Source organism: Phyllobates terribilis, unplaced genomic scaffold (assembly GCF_046119375.1).
Source record: "Phyllobates terribilis strain yellow unplaced genomic scaffold, ASM4611937v1 Scaffold_1__5_contigs__length_1240528914, whole genome shotgun sequence".
NCBI classification, from domain to species: Eukaryota; Metazoa; Chordata; class Amphibia; order Anura; family Dendrobatidae; genus Phyllobates; species Phyllobates terribilis.
In genome coordinates, this window is record NW_027362761.1 from 1146976007 (window position 1) to 1147003951 (window position 27945).

Sequence of the window (27945 nt, forward strand, 5' to 3'; positions counted from 1 at the left end):
CGACAAAGACTTTCTATGGCGCATGAAGTAGATAATCTGCACATACATTCTCAGAACACTGTGGCCCCATCCTGACCACAAAAGTGGCTGGGGTGAGAAAACCATCAAAAATACAGAGAAACTGCAAAAAAGATGTAATAGGTCCTTTCCAGTGTGCAATATATGGTATACTAGGACTTCCTGCACCCTGTGGTACTACAAGTTATTCTTCACAATGTCTTTAAAGAGAAGTCTGGTGGAATCTGATATATGTTTTGAGGTTATAATAACATAGATATGACATGTTAAGGGTAAGGAAACCTTTTCAAAAACTTTTGACATGTATGAAGGTCTGATCGGTGGGAGCGCCGAAGCTAGAGAACCCCACCCATCACTGAAACAAAGGAGCAAAAGTCACACTCTGAGCGACTTTTCTCCTTTGTCTCAACAAATGTTGGAGGATTCAGACCCAACTGATTAATAGTTCAATACTGGCTAAACATGTCAAAAGTTTTCTAAGTTTTAAGTTTAGTTACCCTTCCATCACTCTCCCATACAAGACCCTGCCCTCTTCTCTACAACTCATCTGTCATGTAGCAGCATTCGTAAAATTAGTTTGTATATGATGAGAATTAAAATACCTTCTGGAGTTTCAGTTTTCTCATAGCCGAACTGGTCTGTAATGACGGCTTTCATTAATTTTCGGACACCAGTTACTCCTTGATGTAGATGTGCCACATACATATCTCTGACCTTTGGAGACTCGGTACCGGTGATACCATCATGATGTTGGACCTTTAAAGCAGAGCCCAAATATTATATGTAATTATCAACTTATAAATACACATATCACTAACTAAACAAGGGGAAAGAAAAATAAAAGGGGCACTCACCACTAAGCATTAAAAAGGTCTTTATTGCAGTTCCACATAGATAACAGGAATTGTTGAGACAAACTTGGCTAACAGCCGTTTCGCGTGATGATCATGCTTTCTCTGAGCCATGACAGCTTACATCACTACAGCCTTACATAATAATATATTACAGCTTATGCCACTACCACCTTATATAATATTATATTACAAATTAAGTCACTACCTCCTTATATAATATATAGGGAGGTGGTAACGTGAGCTGTCATGGCTCAGAGGAAGCATGATATCCACGTAAAACGTCTGTTACCCTATGTGCCCACGATGGAGAAATGAAGCAGAAAATTTCTGCAGCGTTTCTGCATCTCCCTGGCAGAAAAAACGCATGCAGATTGTACATGCATTTTTCCTGCCAAATACATGCAGATGTGAAATTGTTCTTCACTTGCATTTCCGCATGCGGGTGTCAAGCGCTTTCCAAGCGATTTTAGCATCACTTGGAAAGTGCTTGTCAACTTGGTCACACTATATAAATCCATGCAAACGGCATGGATTCATATAGTGTGACTGTAAAAGAATGGTAAAAAATAAAAAATAAATCTATACTTACCTTCTGATGGCCCGCGCAGTCTTGCTTCGCTCCGTTCTGGCTGCCAAGAGATCGCGGTGCCCTGTACTGTAGGACCTGCCGTCACATGACTATGACGTCAGCGCAGGTCCTACAGTCCTTCGCGATCTGCCGGCAAAGGAAGACAAGCGCTGCGGGGGCCGCCAGAAGGTAAATATAATCTTTATTTTTTATTTTATTCTTTTTTTTTTACAGGTACTATGGTACTCAGGTCTGAATGAGAGTCTCTTCTCCTCCAGACCTGGGTACCATCCGCACATTGAACCGTGTGATATCCGCTTGTGCAGATGTAGTCATGCGGATGTCACGCGGTCCAATGCAAGTCAATGGCGGCGATTACGCTGCGTGTTCGCAAAATTAATGGACATGCTGCGGATTTTTGAGCGCAGCATAAACGCTGCGGAAAAATCCGCAGCATGGGCATTGACATTGCGGCTTGTCATTGGGAACCATGGGGGACGGATTACCAAGCGTTTCCCAAGCGTTTACGCTGCGGAAATTCCGCAGCATAAACGCTTGAAAAACGCATAGTGGGCACGCAGCCTTAGAGAAATCTGTCACAACATTCCCTGTTGTCTATGTGAAACCACAATAAAGAAATTCTTAATGCTAAGTGGCGAGTGCCCCACTATCATCATTCATAAGCTGCAGGTGGGCAAATAACTCCAGAAATGAATCTGTGCAGACACAAGAGAGCTAGTGAAGGCAGCAGCACCGTCAACACACAAAGGTTGAAGACTAGAAGCAGGCTGCAAACTGCATGTGAAGGGGAATGAAAATAAAAGAAAGAAAAGGGGATTGCGCATTTTTTTTTTTTTTTTTTATACTAAATACAACTACTAGCATTTTCTAAATATTTTTTCTGACGCCAAAAGGTGCCCATAGCCTTTAATTACAGTTGTGGATTCTAAAATCAATGTAACATTTTCATTATTGCTTGGTCACACAATTTTTAGGCTTCCAAACCCAGATACAGTTTGTTTGAAATCGCTATTTCTGCGATTGCTCCCTGGGTCTATTATTGTCTGCAGCTCTGACGTCAAGTAGACAGCACTGCAGCCAATCAGTGAGTTCAGTGGCTCTGTCCAAGTAGACAACACGAGTCGGTTTGCTCATAGTGCCTGAGCTCATTGATGGGCTGCAGCATTGTCAACGTGACATCAGCACTGCAGACAATAAAAGGCATTGAGGGCAATGTAAGAGACTCAGCTCCAGACCCTGGAGAGTAAAGTAAAGTTTGTTATTTTACAACAACCTTCACCTGAAGACAGGTGTTTTCGGAAGCTGGAAACTACCTTTAAGGGTATGTGCACACACACATTGTTTATGAGGTTTTGGAGAAGAAACTGATCGGAAATTCTTCTCATCGGAAATGCAAAACTCCTCAAAACTTAAAGTTCCCGCTCCAATAACTCAGCGTGCACATACCCAAATATCAGTTTTACCTCGGAGACGGCCCACCGGAGAGCTTGCAGTTGTTCCAGTGCCCACATTTTGCACACTGCTCCAGATGGATATTTCATCAGATACTGAGTAAATGCAGACTCCCCCGCATAGAGCAGCGAGCTGGCCCTGCGTGCTACACCTTTTAGGACATTTCGGGATGCAAAAAATCCAGTCCAAGCTTGAAATATATCTAGAAATTAAAACAATCGTATTGTCATCTATTATATGTACGTTCAATACGTACTAAGCTAAACACTCATGACGTCTACTAACATCTACAGTGAGGGGAGAACAAGGTCAAACCATACACTGTAGATGGTAGTCTCGCCAAAAAAACAGAAGGGCCATCTGACATTTATCTATTCATGACCTAATGAGTAGAGATGAGCAAATCAGAACTTAAAAGTTTGGGGTTCGTACCGGATACTTAAATGCCCAGGGCTAAGCTCCAAATATGGACTTCTCCCGGAAGTCCACTTCAATGTTTGGAGATCCAGGGGAAAGAGAAGAGAAGAGTTAGCGAGAAGACAGAGATAGCGAGAAGACAGAGATAGCGAGAAGACAGAGATAGCGAGAAGACAGAGATAGCGAGAAGACAGAGATAGCGAGAAGACAGAGATAGCGAGAAGACAGAGATAGCGAGAAGACAGAGATAGCGAGAAGACAGAGATAGCGAGAAGACAGAGATAGCGAGAAGACAGATAGAGATGAGAGAGAGCGAAAGAAAAAGAAAGAAAGATCCAATGAGAAAGAAAGAAAGAAAGATCCAATGTTTGGGTCCCCCTTGTTTTCAATGGGGTTCAGATTCTGGTTGAAGTTCAGGTAGAGTTCTGGTGCCCGAACTGAACTTTGGACTTAAGTTCGGTCGGGTGCGCTCATCCCTACTAATCAGTAAAGTTGAAGGAATTCCAACACACCTGAAGAATAAGGAAGGAAATCCTGACTGCCTCGTACCTCCCAGATCATATTCCTGTCGTATAGACTCTTGAAGTATTCACCAAGAGTACAATATTGCACGCTCACTCCAAACTCTGTGTGACTATTTATATAATCCAGCAGTAAATCCATGTTATTAAACTGGACAGAAGAGTTGAAAAACTGCTTGTCGCACCCCTGCAACGGCAATCATGAAAACCAATAAACAAAAAAAAAACTCAACAAGGCCATAGTTAGGGCATATAAATGTAGCGGCAGATCAGCAAATTACTAGTATTCTACGCTGCAAACAAACCTGCATCTATATACAAGTCTTCTGACATGTCCAGCTGGTGATATACATACCAATGTAAGCCACTGCTAAATCTGCTGGTGCTATGGAAGTAATTCTTATTTATTATTATTAAATGTTCACTGTCATTTCAATAAACTTAAAGGCTGGCACCTCTTCATTACTAAACCTAGCACTTGGTGTCAGCGACACCTAATTACATTACCATATGAAGTGCCATTTCTGGGGCAGCTGAGGGCCGGTATCTTTAGCCGAGGAAGGGGCCATTAGGCCAACATGTTCCCTGGCAATTAATAACAGCTCACAGCTGTTTGTTTAGCCTTTATGGTATGTCCTCAAGATCAGGATGCAGCATATCCAAAACCCTGTGTTCTAATGCCGCACTTGTTTTGTCAGTAAATGAGGGTCCACTGCATCTAATCACATTTCAATCGGTCAAAATCTGCAGCGGAGACTAGCGTCTCCGCTACAGAAATTGGCATGCTGTTGGTGAGTTTTCTCAGCGTCAAAAACAAGCACAGTGGGCATGGGATTTCTTATAAATGAAATAAAATGAAGAATTGAATAAAAAAAAAACATAACCATAACCAGCAGAGGGAAAGATAGCCATCGGGGGCTAATACTACTAGCCAGGGAAGGGGCCATTAGCCAAAAATGTTCCCTGCTATTAAAAACAGCTCACAGCTGTTTGCTTAGTGTTTACTGGCTAGATTACAGGGGGACCCCAGAAAAAAATTGACATAGTGTTCCCCTATAAAATCTAACCAGCAAACGCTAAACAGACAGCTGTGAGCTGATATTAATAGCCAGGGAAGGGGCCATGGATACTGGCCCCCTCTGAAGATAATAATATCAGCCCTCAGCAGCCCCAGAAATGGCACATCCATAAGATGCGCCAAATCTGGCGCATAGCCTCGCTCTTCCCATTTGCCCTGGTGCAGTGGCAAGTGGGATAATAGAGTTGGGGTTCATGTCAGCCTTGTATTAGCAGCTGACATGAAGCCCAGGGGTTAGTAGTGGAGAGGAGTCTATAAGACGCCCCCATTACTAACCCCATAGTAAAGGTCTTGAAATAAACAAAAAGCCTGAAATAAATCCTTTATTTGAAATAAAAGTCCACATAGTTTAATTTATTTAAAAATAAAAAACACAGTATATTCACCGAACGCCTAATCTGCTGAAGCCATTGTCCCCTGTAAAAAACAGAAAATATTAAACAACAAAAATACTCACCTAACGCCCATTCCATTTGAAGCCATTGTCAACTATAAAAAAAATAAAAATAAAAAAACAACTATATTCCTCACCTGTCCAATGTGATGACATAATCCAGACTGTCCCACGGAAATCTGGGTCACTTCTAGAGAAGTCACATCAGCAATCACTGATCTGAGTGTTCTAGAGGACAACAGGCTGACACTGACACAGGAGTGTAATCACTCCTGTGTCAGTGTATAGCGCTGAGCTGAGGGAGAGAGGTCACCGGAGTTCAATCAGAGGATGAGCTCCAGTGACCTCACTTACGGCACCACTGCTGCTTAAAGATTAAGCTTGCACGCTCCTGTCTGTGTATAGAGTGCAGAATGCTGCCAGGTGATCTGAACGCCATGGGACATTCGGGATTACAGCGGATAGGTGAGTATATGGTGGGTTTTTATTTTAATATTTATTTATTTTAACTTTTTTTTTTTCACTGTGAGCACAGACGCCGGTTGATGACAGCTCCCATCAACGGCGGCTCCACTCACTATTGTCAGCAGCAGCAGTCGTATGCTGATGGGAGGAGTAGTAGCCGACACCTGTGACCCACAGTGAAGTCTTTGTGTGTTTTTGACACATTGATTTCAATTGAATCAGTCAAATATGCAGCAACAATCCGCAGCAAATCCGCAAATATTTTTATACCTGCGTTTTTGCTGCGGATTTGACTTACTCATTTGAAGTCAATGGGTGAAATACGTGGCAAAAAAGCACAAAGAATTGACATGCTGCAGATTTAAATGCAATGGAAATCATGACAGGAAAATTCCTGATCATGTGCACAGCACTTCAGGATTCTCCTTGCATTAGCTGGCAGAAGGATTCCCTAGCGTTTTTGGGCCGATTCCAAGCCTTACTTGTCCATTATCCATTTTGGATTGCTGCATTCTCAATAGGCGAGGGGCTAACATATCAGGCATTTATGTTGTACCCCATGGATTGCCTGTACAGTTCTATAGTCAGAAAGCCCCTTTAAGTTTGCTGGTCTATACATATTTTACCCATGCAGCTTACTTTATTATATGGGAGTCTTGGCACTTTATTTATACAGTGTATTTGCCATGACATCTAATATGAAGCATAAAACACTATGAAGGAGATGAAGAGGACAGAAGTTGTATTTACCCATGGCCACAAGACATCATTGCTTCTGAACCAGGCAGCTCGGGTCTTTATGTTCTCCACCATGGTTTCTGCATACTGGTGAACGCTGTCACTTGTAACTGGAAGACTCATGTTGGGATAAATCCCGTCCTTTGGTGGATCAGGAAACAGGGCGACGCCATTCCAGTAAAATCCCGATCTAAAGGAAAGAGGAACCATAGGCAATAATGTGAGGATTTACCTCCCATAGACCTGACCACAGGTAGTCCTCCATATGCACAGCCACTTCTTCCATTCACCTGGACGAAGTGGGAGAGGGCAGAGGAGTCGGACCATCTCCACTGTTAAGGTGTTAATGATTGGAAACCCCTCTCAATGACTGTACAATTCATGTACACGTTACAGGGTCCTATTGATTAATGCACTGTCCCAACCTGAACAGAGAAGCCATTTAATTTGTCAAAAGGATGGCACATGAATTTTCACTCAAAGGGTTTGTCTGACTGTAAAATATTATCTTTTTAGGCATGATAAAAGAAAGCATTCTCACTTTCCAGTGCCGTGGGTGGATCAAGAGGTCTGTGCTGTTTGGAAATCATAGCACCGATGTGGTCTGTGATTGACTGCAGCAGTCAGGTGACTTAGAGAGTGCATCATCGGAGAAACACCTGTCAACACGCTCTTCTCGTCACCTGATCGTTGTTCCCTCTAATTGGCTGTGACTTCAAGAGTCGGCACAGACCTCCCGAGTGGCCTGCAATGGATCCACGGGAGGTGCTGGAAGGTGAGTATGTCTCCACTTACTATTTTTAATCAATCCATGCCTAATAAAAAAGGATTTTTACTGTGCGACAACCACTAACATGTTGCTGAGACATGTCAGAGGGCTCTTGTACTGGGAGCCCCATTGATCTCTAGAATGACACTACACCAGGCACGGTGCCCACCTTCAGCCTAAAGCATCTCTCGATTATCCACTGGATAGATGATAAAAGTTAGATAGGTGATTGTTGGACCACTGGCATTCCTCCCGACACTGTGCCACAGTCACCTCACCTGCAAGACAACGTTTAGGGCATACATGTCAAACTCTGGTCCGTGGGCCAAACCTGGCCCCCTAGGTGGTTTTATTTGGCCCGCGACACCAGAACCACCACCCCTATGTGGGGACCATAATACTGTATGGAGGACTATGAGGGGCCCATAATACTGTATGGAGGACTATGCGGGCACCATAATACTGTATGGAGGACTATGCGGGGCCCATAATACTGTATGGAGGACTATGCGGGGCCCATAATACTGTATACTGGTTGGCCCGCGACTTTGTCCAAGTTTTTAATTTTGGCCCTCTGTGTGTTTGAGTTTGATATCCCTGATCTAGGGGAAAGGTAAAGGATCGGAGGTTGAGAATTGGCACTGCCACTCTGCTATGTTCTTCCATGCCACAGAGTCTGAATAGAGTGGCAGGAAGAATACTGCAGACTTGCAGCAAGGCAGAGAGGATCTGGTTCTGCAGCGGGACAGCGGTGACCTGTGGACTCACAGATCTTCAGGGTGCTGAGTGTCAGGGGGGTACAGACTTTTCCCATTTCTTTCTACTACTCTACCTGTTGGTAAATGGCAGGTAAGAAGGGGTACAGTAACGGAACTGGTCCATGACGTGTGTGAAGATCTCCTGCTTCTCAGATAAGGAGCGAGACCCTCGCCAAACAAACTGCAACTTCTACAAAGAGAAAAGAAAGGGATATCCTCAGAGTAAGACATGCTGCGTACCTCCGGAGATTCACGGCTTATGGTGAGGACTCATTCCTGGCAATTACAACAAACAACTAATGATTCTCTTGTTTTCTTTATGAGAAACAATACTAGTTGAAAAGGAAAGTCTGGCCCATCGCCCAGGAACCCCACAAGAGACCCCCCCACATAGGGGGATGTAATGCTACATCCAAAGTATGGAGGATAAAAGGGTAGAATCCTCTCCAGCCACCACATAGATTTATAAAAAAAATATAATGTGCAACATAGCAGTATTATAGTATGTCATTTATACCAGACTACACATATAATGTGCAACGTAATACACTGTGTTCCAATTATGCAAATAATATTTTCTCAGATTTTCCCAAATTACCTATATGAATTGCAGTCATTGTAATTTTCCAGTCAAATAACTATTAGAGTACAATTGAAAGGTTTTTGTACAAACTGCCTATGATAACAGAATATTTTTAAAAAAATAAAAAACTCAAAATGCATGTTCCAAATTATTATGCACAGCAGAGTTTTCAACCTTTTCATTTTAATAAAGAACAAAAAAATGGTCATTTTTGAAATTATAAGCATTAGCAGGTTATTACAAACTGAAATCAAACAGTTTTCAACTCAAAACTTTATTCTAGGTGATGTTACATTTGCACATAGGACCCCTTGTTCGAAAAGAGCTTCTGAACTCTCTCGTCCATTGAATTTGTCAGGTTTTGGATGGTTTCTGCTTCAATTGTTTTGCATGAGGACAGAATACCCTCCCAGAGCTGTTGCTTAGATGTGAACTGCCTCCCACCATCATAGACACTCCTTTTGATGATGCTCCAGAGGTTCTCAATGGGGTTGAGGTCAGGGGAGCATGGGTGCCACACCATAAGTTTGTCCCCTTTTATGCCCATAGCAGCCAGAGATGCAGATGTGTTATGTGCAGCATGAGACGGGGCATTATCATGCATGAAATGATCTCGATGGTCCAGATGGATGGAGTGGAGGATGGCTGGTTGATGGACACCCCATGCAAACACGGCTACGGCGCCAACAAGGAGGAGGTGGAGAAATGTTTTGGGCTGGAATCATGGGGAGAGAGATTGTCGGCCCTTTTAGGATCCCTGAAGGGGTAAAGATGAACTATATAATGTATGTTGAGTTTCTCAAACAGCACTTCCTTCCATGGTTCAAGAAGAAGAACCGTGCCTTCCGCAGCAAGATCATTTTCATGCATGATAATGCCCCGTCTCATGCTGCACATAACACATCTGCATCTCTGGCTGCTATGGGCATAAAAGGGGACAAACTTAAGGTGTGACCCCCATGCTCCCCTGACCTCAACCCCATTGAGAACCTCTGGAGCATCATCAAAAGGAGTGTCTATGATGGCGGGAGGCAGTTCACATCTAAGCAACAGCTCTGGGAGGGTATTCTGTCCTCATGCAAAACAATTGAAGCAGAAACCATCCAAAACCTGACAAATTCAATGGACGAGAGAGTTCAGAAGCTCTTTTCGAACAAGGGGTCCTATGTGCAAATGTAACATCACCTAGAATAAAGTTTTGAGTTGAAAACTGTTTGATTTCAGTTTCTAATAACCTGCTAATGCTTATCATTTCAAAAATGACCATTTTTTGTGCTTTATTAAAATGAAAAGGTTGAAAACTCTGCGGTGCATAATAATTTGGAACATGCATTTTGAGTTTTTTATTTTTTTAAAAATATTCTGTTATCATAGGCAGTTTGTACAAAAACCTTTCAATTGTACTCTAATAGTTATTTGACTGGAAAATTACAATGACTGCAATTCATATAGGTAATTTGGGAAAATCTGAGAAAATATTATTTGCATAATAATTTGGAACACAGTGTAGTATTACAGTAAATAATTTATACCTGACACATATAATGTACAAAGTAACATTATTACAGTATATCTATATAACTGCAGCTGAAAAGATGAAATAAATAATGGATAATTTTAAAATGCATATAAATAATAGAATACCAGAGACTAGGTATGTGTCCTACTATAACAGGCTATTGTGAAGTTTCAGCTCAGAAGTTACAGACTTAGTGTAGTATTTTCTTGTGTGAATACATCCTAATACTAAGATAGTGAGTGCAATAGTATTTGCTAATGAACGTCCTATCGGGCAACAGTAAAGTAGAGCAAAAAATGGCAATATAGCCAATTAGGTGAATCATCCTGGAAATGAGCCATCAATATGCACTGCTTCATATTCAGGGTGCTTCATGACTATATGCTAGATGTATATAAATATTTTTTGCATCATGTATTGAAGGGGTATTTCCCAACTTATAAAGGTATAGTATATTGCTACAGTATTCCATTGCTTCATGATGGGTGGGAGGCTGAATTCTGGGAATCCCACCCACTCTTTGAATGAAGAGGTTGAAATCTGCTGTAGAGCTGCGAGTCTTTATAAGTTTTCCGTATATAGCTGTGAACCCGCCAAGGAGCTGCAGTCAGTGTTATTCACTTGAATGGGGAAGAGACAATGAAGAGGGACGCACTACTACCCCATCGCTGCAAATCTCAGCACATTTACAAAAACATATTCTGGGATTTCCTTTTTTGCAGTTAATTTCTATTTGTGAAGGTTTTCACATATATATTGATGTAATAACAAATAAGTTGTTTATTATACTAATACATTCATACCTTGGAATCCTGCATGGCAGCTTTACTGTCATAATCAATGCGGGAAATAAGGTGGGCATTAAATCCAGCCATGGCAAATATGGTAGGTGAGGTGGCAGATGCTCCGAAGGGATCAACGTGCCAAGAAAACTGAGGCCTTACTCCAAATGTTTCATACAAAAAGCCGTGGCCCTCTGTAGAGAGACAGATGTATAGTATTATACAGTGTTTATTAGTATCTAATCAACTCTACATAACCTGAATGTTGACACTGTGTGCATTATTATTAGGCAATTTTTATTTTTGATGATTCATTTTATTATTGAACAACTCGAGTGCTGTAGGTAAATCCAAACAGATAATAAAATCTGAAAACTGAACATTTAAGTAAATAAAAGTGAGGATTTGTCTCTCAGGAGAATATCTGTGTGCAGAATTATTATGCAACTAAATGAAAATATTAATTTCACATCTCAATTGTTTATTCTCATCTGTTAAAGTGAGAATAATCAAACAGCTCAGAATGTACAAAAATACATTTCTGAAAAAAATATATATATCAGGGACCAATAGAATAATACAACTGCCCTTCAGTTATAGGCTCCATCCATGAAGTCTTAATCTGTTAACGATCACCATTTTGGGCAGCACCAATCACAGTCCCAGACACTGGTCAGAGAGGTGATGTTTTTTTTCTCCCGTTTAAGAAGGGCCCACAAGTTCTCAATATGGTTTACGTCGGGTGAGGAAGGGGTCGGGTCACTATTCTTTCATCTGCCATTACTAACAGTCGAGCAGTGACTCGGCTGCCAGTAAACTCAACTGAACTCTTGGCCACGTTCAGCATTTTTCCTCAGTATTTGTAAGCCAAAACCAGGAGTGGAACAATCAGAAGAAAAGTATAATAGAAACACGTCACCACTTCTGTATTTATCACCCACTCCTGGTTTTAGCTTACAAATACTGATATAAAATACTGACCAAATACTGAACGTGTCCTTACTAGTGCAAAAGGAGTATAAAGATCTCCTCCGTTTTTCCTCTTGATTCTCAACTTGGGACTCCATTGCTGGGACATTCTTCTAATTCAACCCCAGTAAGTGAACTACAACACTGGTTTCCAGTGCACCCGTACCACCAGTCCATTTTGATGGAGTCGGTAAAAAATGGACCAACTCAGATTCCTAAAATATCTAATAAATTGAGTTCATTAGTACAATTCAGGATGTGCTGTAACTTTTTTTTTTTTTATAAGAATTTGGTAAAGTTATGAAATGTCCTATAAATGTCTGTTCTGTTCCTGATCTAAGGGTCTCGGCTTTTAGTCGAGATGAATCTGTGCTGCACTTTATGTACACGCTCAGTAGTGAGGCAGTGAGATGAATCTGTGCTGCACTTTATGTACACGCTCAGTAGTGAGGCAGTGAGATGAATCTGTGCTGCACTTTATGTACATGCTCAGTAGTGAAGCAGTGAGATGAATGTGTGCTGCACTTTATGTACACGCTCAGTAGTGAGGCAGTGAGATGAATGTGTGCTGCACTTTATGTACACGCTCAGTAGTGAGGCAGTGAGATGAATCTGTGCTGCACTTTATGTACACGCTCAGTAGTGAGGCAGTGAGATGAATCTGTGCTGCACTTTATGTACACGCTCAGTAGTGAGGCAGTGAGATGAATCTGTGCTGCACTTTATGTACACGCTCAGTAGTGAAGCAGTGAGATGAATCTGTGCTGCACTTTATGTACACGCTCAGTAGTGAGGCAGTGAGATGAATGTGTGCTGCACTTTATGTACATGCTCAGTAGTGAAGCAGTGAGATGAATGTGTGCTGCACTTTATGTACACGCTCAGTAGTGAGGCAGTGAGATGAATCTGTGCTGCACTTTATGTACACGCTCAGTAGTGAGGCAGTGAGATGAATGTGTGCTGCACTTTATGTACACGCTCAGTAGTGAAGCAGTGAGATGAATCTGTGCTGCACTTTATGTACACGCTCAGTAGTGAAGCAGTGAGATGAATGTGTGCTGCACTTTATGTACACGCTCAGTAGTGAGGCAGTGAGATGAATCTGTGCTGCACTTTATGTACACGCTCAGTAGTGAGGCAGTGAGATGAATCTGTGCTGCACTTTATGTACACGCTCAGTAGTGAAGCAGTGAGATGAATGTGTGCTGCACTTTATGTACACGCTCAGTAGTGAGGCAGTGCTGTGGAGTTGGGAGTCAAGGAAATTGAGGACTGGGAGGTTAGGCTTAGCGACTCCACAGCCCTGCAGTGGGGAATTTACCAGGGACTATTGGGGGTATGCAATTGGGGGAACCAATGTTTTTCTTGTTTAACTGTGCCTATTGTGTATCCATTTTTATCTTTATGTGGACTTCAACGCACGGTGTGTACTTTTTAGGAATAACTTAATTTGACACAGTCTACGGGTGCCTTTTTTTATCTGAGCAGCAGGTGTTCACTTAGTGTTGATTTTCTCTATGAAGAGCAGTGATGTCACCGAGAAGAGGAACAGAACAACGCTGGATCCCCCAAAAGTGCCAGTAGGCGAGTATATTAATACACTCACACTACACTACACATACACACATTTAATAAAATAAAAACTTTGTGGGAGTGCAATTTATCATAGCAACCAACAGGAAAGTCTATAGAGTACCAGTCATATAGAAGTCCTGCATATGAAGACACCATTATACTAAATGGACCATGGTAAGAGTTACTGGTTTTGCATTGTAGTCCAAGAAATCTGAATTAGGCCTCTGGTAACCAATCAGATTTCAAACTCTAATTTCTTAAAGACACTGTGGAGAACAAAGCAATGGGCTAAGTTTTTCCCATAGTGTAAGGAGTAGATAGATACCTGTTAGCTGTAATATCTGATCATCTACTGCAGTAACAGCTTCATCGTGCATCACTTGTCCACCAATAATGAACTCTAATCGTCCCTCCTGTACCAACTGATGCACCTGTGAACACCAGAAGGAAATGAGGATGGGCTGCAGAACGGCAATAGCTGTATTTATCTGAATACATATATACTTTTTGGGCATTATCCAGCCATTCCCGCTAGTGCAGGCTGAGTGGAACTGACGCCAAGCGATTAAAGTACAAGACCCTCATTTAAAGGATCAGGACCTGTGACGCTACCCGTTGGGTGTCAAATGTTATCATATCATAGACTTGCATTGTCACTTTTCATCTGTGCTGCCGGGAAAAAAAAAATAGACATATTTCCATGATTTAAGCACGAACACACAGCGAAAAAACATAGACATGTAGATAGCAACATAGATTATAATGGATACGTGTCCTATCTGTGAAAAGCACAGAAAGAACACAAACGTGCAACAAGTTTGTCTAAATGAGGCCTTAGACTTAGCTGCAAGAGGGGATGAGCATTGTACTCAGATCTCCATAATGTGTAGAGAGGAGAAAAGTATCTACAGCTTCAGGGAGGGCAGAGAAAACAGACTATAGAAACCACACAAAGAAAATAAGTGCAGGATGGAAGCTTTGCTGCTACATGAAAGCAAGTGAAGACCCGATTTACACACAGAGCTCACATCCAGCCTATATTATTGAGAGGGACAATCCCACAAGTGTAAACTGCATATCAGAAGGTATGAAAACGAACAAAGAAATGAAGATTACAGACTGAAACTTAGGAGCTTCATGAATGATTTGCTATGGAGTAGCTCTACGGAAGGTATATAAATCCATTTCCATCTGTCCTCCACAAGTACGAGTTTGGAAAAAGGAGGAAAAAAAAAAAAAAAACATAAACGTAGGTGAGTGCAATAGACCCAGTCTTTGGTATTAGTGTTATCCCTTAGATTACCTGCTGCTTTTGCACTTCTCCTGCCACCATATCCCACCATAAGCGGAAAAATTCCTGCTCGACCACAATGAACTTGCGATACTTGGCCTTCATCAGCTCATCCACGACTGTGGTGTAGACATTGGCGGCGTAGGCATGCATGCTCTCCTGAAAATATAGCATTCTGTATTTTATTAAAACAAGAAAATATGAACAGACAGGACTACATAAGTCAACTCAGAAACAAACCAGAGAGACAAAGTTTAGAATAAAGATCCACAAAATTATCTAATACAGATAAATATTTATTAATTCATGATCATAGATAGAAAAGGGGGGAATGCATAGTAACAGGGGACAATGGTCAAAAAAAAAAACCAAAGAAAACAAAAGAAACAGGGGCACGAGCGAGGAACATAATAGTACAAAATCCACATTTAGGAAATGTCAAACAGGCTGCCAATCAATGATCTAAAATTAATCCACAGATGATATATAAAGTGCAAATGCTTAGAAGACCAATGGAGACTACAAGATATCACAATTTAAAGTTCTAATCATTATATTTAATATGTATGTGGTCAAATGTAGCCAAAAAATATATCAGGTGCTAGGTCTCATAAGGTGCATATGCAAGGATAGTCCTAATAGGCAGACAAAACAAAAAAGAAATAGGCTGTGAAGTCACACTAGATAACACATGGTTACTTACACCTAAAGTATGTGGCGTTCCTTGCTGGCGCTCACCCCGACGCACGTTTAGGCACAGCTGCCTTCGTCAATACATATATTGGTCTTACATCGGGTTTTGATTTAGAATCCATTTGAATGTATATCTACCCTGATGTGTTTTTCTGTTTTTGCATTTATAAGTCAACTCAGTGGAGGACATCAGCCATAGGGGAGTATGTAAAGGGTTAAAAAGGGTTTGTCTGCTACCTAGTGTCAGTGCTCTGATCCTCTCGCAAGAGAGTCACAGCAAAGCAGTGGAGGAGACGGAGAAATTAATGTCTCCATCTCCTCTGTTACTGAAATCAGCTGGAATTGCACTGCACTCGGGTGATATCCTTGCTATAGGATAGGGGATAACGTGTTGATCGCTGGGAGTCAACTCGCTGAGTCCCCCAGAAATCCCAAGACCTGCAAAGCACAGCTCCATCAACTTTATAGTGGCCGCGTACTGTGGATCCGTGCAGCACCAGCCACGGTCACTATACCGTTGACGGAGCTGTGCTGTGCAGCTCTGCAACTGAGCCATGGCCCCACTATCAGTATTTGGTCAGTATTCGGTCAGTATTTTTTCTCAGGAGTGGAAGCCAAAACCAGGTGAGGAACAATCAGAGAAAAGGTATAATAGAAACAAGTCACCAATTCTGTATTTATCACCCACTCCTGGTTTAAGCTCCCTTTCCTGAGAAAAAATACTGACCAAATACTGATAGTGGGGCCATAGCCTTAAGCCACCTCCAGGAAGAGTTCATGGGTGGGGATACACTCACTGATCAGATATTTATGACCTATATCAAAGATAGTCGATCAATATAAAAGTCTCGGACAACCCCTTTAATCTTGTGCAACCTCCTGTTACCTGTGGCAATACAACTCCCAGCAGGCATTGCTGCTACATACATGCTGCAGGTTATGGTAGACTGGAACAACATATAAAGTGTGGAGAAAGTGAAACCAACATCTCCATGTGTCATGTGATCTAAACTGTGTGTCAGCTGATTTCCCTATTAATAACACTGACTGCATAATATATAATATACACATAGACTATGGCTGTACCTGCACTGTATACACCCAGCCGACGTCCATGTGACTGTGGGGGATGACAAACACCTGAATGAGGCCTAAAGAGCTGACAGCTCCACACAGGGAGAGGAGCAGGAGCAGCAGCTGCCCCATCCTAGTGACACAACCTGTACACTGCACTGCAACAATGTATCACACAGGACTAAGCGGAGTCTACGGCAAGCGGAAGGAGGCAAAGTAGCTCAAACGCGTTCCACTCCTACTGAGGCGCTGTGCTTCTGTAATATCTATGTGAGGCTGGAAATAAGGATCCCAGTGAGTTCTGACTACACTGTATAATGGCCATAGTGAGGAACAAGTGTCTAAGGGAAAGTAACATAGTAAATGGAGACAAAAAACGCCATTGAAATAACACGAGGAGGCTGTGTTCACACAATCAGTTTTTTGGGAGTTTTTGACGCTACAGATTTTTGGCACCTATTATTTTAATTAGGTTACTTGCGGGGGGGGGGGGTTTTCAGGCATTTTTATTGCATTTTTGACGCTGCATTTTTCCCTCTTTTTGCTATGTCATGTTTTATATAAAGCTGCTTTGTTTTTGATACTTCCTGGTATTTGGTATAACTTTGTTGCTGCGGTCATGTGCCGCTTACATGTTTTTATCTACAGATTTTCCACGTCTAATATAATTCTATGGGGAGAATCCGCACAGAAATTTCAGCGTTGTGTATTTGCAGCAGATTTTTTCTGGAGTGTTGGAAGGAAAAACGCCGGGTAAAATATGTTTTTTTTCATGCATTTGTCATTCATCTTGACTTGCATTTTTCCCCATTCATTTGAATGAATGGAAAACTTTGCAAAAATGCTGAAAGAACCGGCATTTAGCAGGGAAATCTGCAAGGAAACAAAATAAGCAGCGTGTGCAAGAGATTTTCAAAATCTCATTAGCTTTGCTGGTCCTGTAAAACGCTACTTTTGTCCATGGCAAAAACATGCAGGAAAAAATGTGGAAAAAACGCATTGAGCGAGGCCATGAACATCTAGTTAGCATGTAACCGCATGAATACAAATTGCATGATCAGGGTCGTAACTACAGTAGATGCAGGGGTTGCAATCTCACCCGGGCCCTGGAGTCTTGGGGATCCCAACAGTCCCTTTGACCTATATGAAAAGACCAATGTTATTAAAGATTTGCAATAATTGGGGGCCCCATTAGAGGTTTTGCATTGGGGTCCATGCTGTTCAAGTTACACCACTGCACATGATCACGAACTCCCAGCGCCGGCACCGGAGAATCCTCACAGTGCGCGAGCTCTGCAAGGATTCAGAAGTCTGACATCACATAGAGTCACTGCAGACTCTAAGGCTATGTGCCCACGATGATGCAAATGAAGCGGAAATTTGCTCTTCATTTCCGCATGTCATTTTTCCGGAAAAACGCATGCGGAATTTGGCATGCGTTTTTTGCGCGTCATTCGCGCGTTTTGCACATGCGCAATTGCCTTGCGTTTTCTACTGCATTGTAGATGGCAATTCCGCAGGCGTAAACGCACAAAGAATTGACATGCTGCGGAATTTTCCGCACATCAAAAACGCTGCGGAAAATTCCGCAGCATGGGCATTACAATTGCGGAATTACATAGGGGACCATGGCAGAGGGCTTAACATGCGTATATCATGCGTTTACGCTGCGGAAATTTCCGCACAAAATACGCATGAAATACGCATCGTGGGCACATACCCTAACTTCAAGCTTGGACAACTACTTTAACCTCTTTACAACCAAAGGTGGTTTGCACGTTAATGACCAGGTCAATTTTTACAATTCTGACCACTGTCACTTTATGAGGTAATTACTCTGGAACGCTTCAACGGATCCCCCTGATTCTGAGACTGTTTTTTCATGACATATTGTACTTCTTGTTAGTGGTAAAATTTCTTCGATGTCACTTGCGTTTATTTGTGAAAAAAACTGAAGTTTGGCGAAAATTTTGAAAATTTTGCAATTTTCAAAATTGTAATTTTTATGCCCTTAAATCAGAGAGATATGTCACACAAAATAGTTAATAAATAATATTTCCCACATGTCTACTTTACATCAGCACAATTTTGGAACCAAATTTTTTTTTATTAGGGAGCTATAAGGGTTAAAAATTGACCAGCGATTTGTCATTTTTCCAACAAAATTTACAAAACCATTTTATTAGGGACCACATCATATTTGAAGTCACTTCGAGGGGTCTTTATTACAGAAAATACCCAAAAGTGACACCATTCTAAAAACTGCACCCCTCAAGGTGCTCAAAACCACATTCAAGAACTTTATTAACCCTTCAGGTGCTTCACAGGAATTTTTGGAATGTGGAAGAAAAAAATTAACATTTAACTTTTTTCACAAAAATGTTAGTTTAGACCCATTTTTTTTTTTTCGCGGGGGTAACAGGAAAAAATGGACCCAAAAATACGTTGTGCAATTTCCTCTGAGCACGCAGATACCCCATATGTGGGGAAAAAACAATGTTTGGGCGCATGGCAGGGCTCGGAAGGGAAGGAGCGCCATTTGACTTTTTGAATGTAAAATTTGCTTGAATAATTAGCAGACACCATGTTGCGTTTGGGGAGCCCCTGATGTGCCTAAACAGTGGAAACCCTCCACAAATGACACCATTTTGGAAACTAGACCCCTCAGGGAACTTATCTAGATGTGTGGTGAGCACCTTGAACCCCCATGTGCTTCACAGAAGTTTAGAACATTGAGCCATAAAAATAAAATTTTCACATTTTTGCAACAAAAAGGTTTTTCAGCCTCCAATTTTGAATGTTCATGAGGGTAACAGGAGAAATTGCACCATGCAATTTGTTATGCAATTCCGCTTGAGCACGCAGATACCCCATATGTGGGGAAAAAACACTGTTTGGGTGCACGGCAGGGCTCTGAAGGGAAGGAGCGCCATTTGACTTTTTGAATAATTAGCGGACGCCATGTTGCGTTTGGAGAGCCCCTGATGTGCCTAAACAGTGGAAACTCCCCAAAAGTGACACCATTTTGGAAACTAGACCCCTCAGGGAACTTATCTAGATGTGTGGTGAGTACCCTGAACCCCCAAATGCTTTACAGAAGTTTATAACATGGAGTCGTGAAAATAAAACAATCTAACTTTTTCCACAAAAATGATGTTTTAGCCCCAATTTTTTTATTTTCACAAGGGTAAGAGGAGAAAATGGACCCCAAAAACTTTTGTGCAATTTCTCCTGAGTACGCCAATACCCCATATGTGGGGAAAATACAGTGTTTGGGTGCACGGCAGAGTTCAGAAGGAAAGGAGCACCGTGTGACTTTTTGAACGCAAAATTGGCTGGAATCGAGAGCGGACGCCATGTCGCATTTGGAGAGCCCCTGATGTGCCTAAATAGTGGAAACCTCCCACAAGTGACCCCATTTTAGAAACTACACTCCTCATGGATTTTATCAAGGGGTATAGTGAACATTTTGAACCCAGAGGTACGACACAGAATTTGATAACATTAGGTCATCGTATTGAATAAGTTGTCATTAGTCTTGAGCGCAAGAGCTCGCTACTTGAGTTTGCATCAGGTACTCGGGTATGCACCATGTATCGCGCGTGCTCAAGTGACATGCTCGTGTCCCCGCCCGCACGTTTCACGGTTATTAGACACCCCCAAAAAAACATGCAGGGATCGCTCGTGCATGGCAGGCAATCCCCGCGAGTTTTTTTTTGGCCTCGAAGCATAAGGGGCGGAGACTCGAGCATGTCACTCAAGCACCCGCGATACTCCAGTGCATACCCGAGCACCCGATGCAAACTCAAGTAGCAAGCACTTGCGCTCAACACTAGTCGCCATATCGTCTTTTTTTTTTTTTACTTTTGAAAAAAATCCTAGCCCACCCCTAGCCCAACCCTAACCCTAGCACAACCCTAACCCTAACACTAGAGTTTATTTTTTACGCCGTTCCTCGTGCGGTATAAGTGATTAGACGACTTTATTCTTCGGGTCCGTGCGACTACAGCGATACCAAAATCATATCAGGTTTTTATGACAGCTGTCACACACTAAAAGATTAATTTTTTTTGTAAAATCTAGTTTTTGCATCGCCATATTTTGAGAGCTATAATTTTTCCATATTTTGGCTGACAGAGTCATGTGATGGCTTGTTTTTTGCGGGATGAGTTGACGTTTTTATTGGTGCCATTTTCAGGCACGTGACTTTTTTGATCACTTTCTATTCTGATTTTTGGGAGGCAGAATAAACAAAAGCCAACCACTCAGGAATTGTTGTTTTTTTTTTTAATTTATGCTGCTCAGTGTGTCGTAAAATTGATAAGGCAGCTTTATTCTTTAGGTCAGTACGTTTACAGCGGTACCACATTTATATCGTTCTTCTATGTTTTGGCTCTTTTACACAATAAAAGCAATTTTATAGAAAAAAAAAATTTTTTGCATCGCTTTATTCTGAGAGCTAGAACTTTTTTATTTTTCGGCTGATGGAGCTGTATGATGGCTTGTTTTTTGTGGGACAAGATGACGTTTTCAGCAGTACCATTTTTATTTATATTCGTCTTTTTGACCGCGTGTTATTCCATTTTTTGTTTGGCGGTATGATGATAAAGCATTGTTTTTTGCTTCGTTTTTTTTGTTTGCTTTTTTTACCGTGATCACTAAAGGCGTTAACTAGTGGGACAGTTTTATAGGTCAGGTCATTCCGGACGCGGCGATACCAAATATGTGTACTTTTATTGTTTTGTTTTGTTTTTTTCATAATAATATTTATTGATGGGTACATTATATTTTTATTTTTGGTGGATTATTTTTTTTTATTTTTTTTTTATATCTTTACAAAAATTTTATTTATTTTTTTTTTAAACATTTTACTTTTATACTTTGTCCCACTATGGGACTTTCACTTTTTTTGCTTTGACCGCCTGTATAGCATAGGGATGGAGCATCATCCCTGTGCTATACAGGCAGTCAGCGATGCCGATGCAGAAGATACTTTGGTCATGCACTGTGCATGACCAAAGTATCTTCCTGCTGTCTGGTGACCCGTATGTTGTCATGATGACATCGGGTCATCATGGCAACATCCGGCAGGAGAGGTGAGTATCGCGATCACCTCCCCTTGCCCCCGCAATGCTGCGATCGACTTGTGTACGGGCGAAATCAACAGGGCGTATTAATGCATACCTGGCTCTTAAAGCCCAGGGCGCAGGTACTTATTAATACGTCTTGGGCTTTTAAGGGGTTAACCAAGTCCACTGAACTAGGACTGATATCACCACTAGTGATGAGCGAGTATGTTCGGTTAACCCTTTTGGCGAGTATGCTCGAGCGAGTACTGAGTATCTTCAGTGTACTCGGTGATATGTTTCAATCACTCCCGTGTGCATGATTTGCGACTGTTTGACAGCTTTAATACATGTGAGGAATGCCTGTTTCTTAAGCATTCCTCACATATATTAAAGCTGTCAAACAGTTGCAAATCATGCACACGGGAGTCATTCAAACATATCACCGAGTACACTGAAGATACTCTGTACTCGCCCAAGGATACCCGCTGAAAGGGTTAACCGAACATACTCGATCATCACTAATCACCACCAATCAGTGACCATATAAGGCCACTGCCCCACTATCAGTATTTGGTCAGTATTCGGTCAGTATTTTTTCTCAGGAGTGGGAGCCACAACCAGGTGAGGAACAATCAGAGAAAAGGTAGAAAAAAAGTCCTATCACATCACAGTTAAAAAAGAGCATACCTTCCCACTTTTGAAGAAAGGGAGAAGGAAATGTATTGCAGCACTTATACAGTTATTTTACCCCTACTGAAGCCACTAAGTGATTTCACTCACTATGATACCCCTGTCATGACCCCCATAGAGTATTATGCCCCCACACAGTATGATTGTCCCACAAGCCTTACACAAAAGTATGATGCCCCACAGCACGCCACACAGTAAGATTGTCAGCACAGCCTCCCATACAGTATGGTATCTACAACAGCCCCCAATATAAAGTATGAGGGGCACCACAGGCCCCTATATTAAGTGTGATGTTCATCGTATAATGACACCACAGCCCCCATACAGTATAATGTCCCCCATAACCACCCCATATAGTATGATGGTCACCACAGCGCCAACATAGTATAATGTACCCCATAGACCTCCACACAGTATAATGTCCACCACAACCACCCCACACGGTATAATGTCCACCACAACCACCCTACACGGTATAATGTCCACCACAACCACCCCACACAGTATAATGTCCACCACAACCAGCCTACACAGTAAGAAGGTCCCCCACAGCCACCCCACTCAGTATGATAGATCTCCCATACATTATGAAGATCCTCCATAGCCCCAGTACTGAATGATGGTCCCCCACAGACCCCTGTATAGTATGATGGTTCACCCCACAGCTCCTTATATATTATGATGGTACACACAACAGCACCCCATATAATATGATGGTTTACCTCATAGCCCCCTATTTAGCATGATGGGCCAAATCATAGCACCCTATATAGTATGATGGTCTCCCCAACAGTCCCCCATATAGTATGATGGTCCCTCCAACAGCCCTCTATGTAGTATGATGGTGCTCCCAACAGCACCCTATATAGTATGGTGGTCCACCCCACAGCCCCTTAAGTACTATGATGGTTCAACCCACAGCACCCTATATAATATGATGGTCTCCCACAGCCCCCCAAAAATAAAAAAAAATCCTTATACTCACCTAATCCAGACTACTCGTCCTCCACAGCATCTGTCTCCTCTTCTATCCATTCTCACAGTGAAAGCTGGCGGCGCGTTGCAGTGATGTCTTTGCACCGCCAACGTCCACTGTTTGGTGCCGGCTTCCAGCAGGCCACAGGCAGCCAGGGTAAGTGCAGAGCCGGCGGCTTTGTGTACTTTCACAACTGTTAACAGTATCACCGTCTTGAGGATGCTGCTACTGTTAACAGCGTAGCAAACAAGGTGGCTCAGGACAGGACAGGCCCTTCAGGTATGCGCCAGAATTTCCAGATGACCAGACTGACCCCACTCTAACGTCATTACACTGACTCATTTGCATCAACTATTTAGAAAAATCTGAGAAGAATATCATTTGCATAATAATTTGGAACGTAGTGTATATACCATAATACGTCATATCGAATCAACTCCTGGTCCCTTCCTCCTCATTTTTCATGTACCTCTTCCTTCCCTCATCCATATTATCTACCCCATCCCCTCTTTTTTTTTCTCTTGGTTTTGGCTGTCCCCATTTTTTTTATTACTGTACTGAGGTTATATGTCATTGTTTTCAATCATGTGCGGTAATATAATTGACACAAAGTACCTAAGTTGTATACCAAATTTTAAACTTATAGATTTTAAACTTTTCGATTGATCAAATATTTGAAAGAGAAATCATCGTTCACATTTTAATTAAAAGTAAATATTTAAAAACGAAAGCACAGTGTAGTCCTGAATGATGACATTTCTGTCTGACCTGCTCTGTCTGAATGGCGACTAAACTTCTTCCTTTTGGTGAATACATCCCGGCTGCTCTGCGCAGCGTTTCCTCTCTGAGATGACACATTGTGAATATGGCGCATTATTAAAAAAACAAAAAACAATTAACATTCATAAAGGGGATCGTGGTCGACGTTGTTATTAGTGACAGTCAAGTGGCATCCTGCCTCCAGCGTGCGGGGGATAATAGACTCAAATTATCTCTTTTATCCGCTGGCGGCAGATAAGAAATGATGGTCTGAAAGAACAGCTGTAGCAGGAGAGAGAACGCCAGGACAGCAAATACACAAATTCACAATTCTTTGAAAGTGGATTACCATGCATGTTTGCAAAAAGCGGCCATGCTTTTCAGTGCAAGGCCATGCTCCCAAGTAGCATAAATGCTGCGTGCTTTTTTTTTCACGCATAAAATCCGCTGCATTTAACAAATGAAGCCGAAACAGTTGATTCTTGTGGTTGATCAGGGAGCTATAAACTCTCTGCACCACTCTGTGCTCTGTATGCTGCAAGCTGCTGGAGGCCTATGGCGTCCCTGTGCAGGCAGCGCAATGACATCACTGCAACTGCACCGCCTATGTGCGGGGGGAAAGAGCTCTGCATTAGGTGAGCATAATCTTTATTTTTTTACGGAAGGACACATCAAGGGTGGCATTGTTACTTTTTGAGGGAGCATCGTTACTTTTTAAGGCTGCGTGCCCACGTAGCGTTTTACAAGCGTTTATGCTGCAGAATTTCCGCAGCATAAACGCTTGGGAAACGCTTGGTAATCCGCACCCCATGGTCCCCAATGACAAGCCGCACTTTCAATGCCCATGCTGCGGATTTTTCCGCAGCGTTTATGCTGCGCTCAAAAATCCGCAGCATGTCCATTAATTTTGCGGACATGCAGCATAAACGCCGCCATTGACTTGCATTGAGACGCATATAATCCGTGTCAGTACATTTGTACTCACGGATTATGTGCGTTTCTATGTGCGGATGGTACCCAAGTCATCCAGACCTGGGTACCATAGAAAACTGTAAAAAAAAGAATTTAAAATAAAAAATAAAGTTTATACTCACCTACCGATGTCTTCCCGGTGTTTTGTCTGCTCCGTCCAGTGTCTTGCAATGTTCGCGTTGATGTGAAGGACCTGCCATGACGTCACTGGGTCATGTGACCCATCACATGGCTCAATGACGTCACCGCAGGTCCTTCACACTACCGCAAGCAGTGCAAGACACTGGACGGAGCAGACAAAACACCGGGAAGACATCGGAAGCTGAGTATAAACTTCTTTTTTTTTTTTTACCATTTTTATTCTTTTTTTTAACTAACTTGATCACACTACTATAAATCCATGCTGGTTTCATGGATTTATATAGTGTGAACAAGTTGTCAAGCACTTTTCCAAGTGATGCTAAAATCGCTTAGAAAAGTGCTTGATAACCCGCGTGCAGAAATGCATGCAAAGACGCTTGACAAACGCTTCTACCTGGCGGGAAAACCGCATGTAAAATGCGTTTTTCCTGCCAGGGAGAAGCGTAAAAAATATGCTTCATTTCCGCAACGTGGGCACATAGCCTAAGGGGACACTAATGGGGCAAAATACTTTCTAAGGGCTCATACTCATCTGCGGTTAAAACAGACGAGTGCAATCTGATAAAAAATCGGATTGCACTCTGACTAGTGTTAGTCAATGATTCTGTGCTCATCTGCGTTTTTGTTTTTTTTTCCTCTCAGATCGGACTGAGAAAAAAATCGCAGCATGCTGTGAGTATATAGAACAAGACTCGCCAATGCACGTCAGTGGGTGCAAGGCAAAAATTGCACGGCACACGGATCCATCTAATGGATGCACAATATCTGTGGCGATTGAGGACTGATGTTCTTAGTCTGGTAGGGGGCCAATATCCATGGCCCTTTCCTAGGCTATTAACCCCTTACTGGCCTGGGGCGTATTAGTCCTATGGAGACTATAGAAGCATGCAGAAAGTGGAAAAAAATGTTTTTAAAAATATGAAAAAAATAAAAAAATTTAAATCGCCCCCTCCCCCCCTTTTGTCCCATTCAAAATAAAATTAAAAAAAAAAATATACACATATTTGGTATCACCGCGTTCAGAATCGCCCGATCTATCAATATAAAAATAATAATTAATCCGATCTGTAAACGACGTAACGAGAAAAAAATTCTAAACGCCGGAATTACATTTTTTTGGTCGTCGCAACATTCAAATAAAATGCAATAACGGGCAATCAAAACATCGGATCTACCCCAAAATTGTATCAATAAAAATGTCAGCACGGCGCGCCAAAAATAAGCCCTCACCGGCCCCAGATCCCGAAAAATGGAGACGCTACGGGTCTCGGAAAATGGCGCCATCTTTTTTTTCTTTTTAGCAAACTTTGGATTTTTTCTTCACCACTTAAATAAAAAAGAACCTATACATGTTTGGTGACTACGAACTCATAATGACCTGGAGAATAATAATGACAGGTCAGTTTTAGCATTCAGTGAACGTAGTAAAAAAAACAAACCAAAAAACAACCGTGGAATTGCATTTTTTTTGCAATTTCACCGCACTTGGAATTTTTTTTCCTGTTTTCCAGTAAATGATATGATAAAACCAGTGATGGCGTTTAAAAGTACAACTCGTCCCACAAAAATAAGCCCTCACATAGCCATATTGACCAAAAAATAAAAAGGCTATGGCCCTGGGAAGAAGGGGAGCAAAAAATGAAAACGCAAAAACAGAAAATGCACCGGTCATTAAGGGGTTAATATCAACCAGCAGCTGTCTGTTTAGCCTTTGCTGGTTATTTAAAATAGGGTGACCCCATGCAATTTTTTTGGGGGGGTCAACCTTTGTTAATAACCAGTAATGGCTAAGTATATGACGCGCCCCTGGGCCTGCTGCTTCGCGCGGCATCGCGCGCACGGGGGAGCTTACCCGGATCCGGATCAGATGGGGGTAGTAGTCTCGTGGCGGTGACCCGGTCCGTGCCCAGGGTGTCAAACTAAGTGGCAGTCTATGGCAGTAGATGTTAATTTGATCGACTACGCCACCCGTTGAGTGCGGCTTTGAAGCCGCAGCTGCAGAGCAGTCCGCTGAGGCCGGTGGTATATGTGCAGCAGTGATGGTATAACCCCCAACGGGAGGGGTATGGCCTCAGGGCAGCAGGTGTGGATGATGGGTGTAGTTATGTTGTAGAAAGGAGAGTCAGAGACTTGAGGTGCAGTTTCAGGGTTTTTACTCACAGGTGTTCCCTCAGTCACTCTGGCCTTGAGTGACCACCCGAGCCGTGCTGCGTCCACCAGGTCCTGGACTCGGCCAACCCCCAGGCAGTCCGGAGCGTGGTCCTGAGCTTCCCTGTCTCTCTCTCTTCCTCCTGGCCGTTCCCACCAGGGATCCACCCGTGGCCGGCTCCCTCGGGTCTCTTGGTGGTCAAACCTCCTCTGGGTTCCCTGACCCTATGCTTGGTGTGCCTTTCTGGTGGATTTGGTGAGGGTCGTGGCAAATCTTGACCACGACCTCCGGTTTCTGGCTGAGGATTAGTGGCCTCCACCAGTTCGGGTTCCGGTACCCGTGTCCGCCAACCCTTCACCCTTTCTGGTCTGATTCTGGGTTCTTGGGGTTCCCTCTGTCTTTCTCTCTGGGTCCTTCTTACTCCTCTCTCTCTCTCTCTGCAGGCCTTGCTCTGGAGCTGGGCCCCAGCCGGAGCCACAGCTCCCTGTCAGCCCTCCTGGCTGAGCTCCTCTGCTCTGCTCCTCCTCAGGCTGAACTCGACCAAAGACCCTATTCTAAGATGGTGCCCACCAGATATACTCCCTCTATGTGTGAGCCCAGGTGACCAGCACCCAATGAGCTCCTAGCTTTACCCAGAGTACTCCCCCTAT

At 42.5% G+C, this 27945-nt stretch overlaps 1 protein-coding gene across 1 annotated transcript in view; it reads right to left on the reverse strand.

Moving 5' to 3' along the window:
* MAN2B2 (mannosidase alpha class 2B member 2) overlaps positions 1 to 16731 on the reverse strand; it is a 51395-nt gene extending 34664 nt beyond the window's left edge. The window contains exons 1-9 of the mRNA XM_073648106.1: positions 16552 to 16731; positions 14785 to 14931; positions 13807 to 13912; positions 10959 to 11131; positions 8128 to 8243; positions 6539 to 6716; positions 3843 to 4038; positions 2925 to 3115; positions 621 to 774 (exon numbers count right to left, since the gene is read on the reverse strand). Coding sequence (XP_073504207.1) covers positions 621 to 774; positions 2925 to 3115; positions 3843 to 4038; positions 6539 to 6716; positions 8128 to 8243; positions 10959 to 11131; positions 13807 to 13912; positions 14785 to 14931; positions 16552 to 16671 — 1381 coding nt within the window. The 5' untranslated portion in view covers positions 16672 to 16731. The remainder of the gene's footprint in view (positions 1 to 620; positions 775 to 2924; positions 3116 to 3842; positions 4039 to 6538; positions 6717 to 8127; positions 8244 to 10958; positions 11132 to 13806; positions 13913 to 14784; positions 14932 to 16551) is intronic.
* Between the last annotated feature and the right edge of the window lie 11214 nt (positions 16732 to 27945).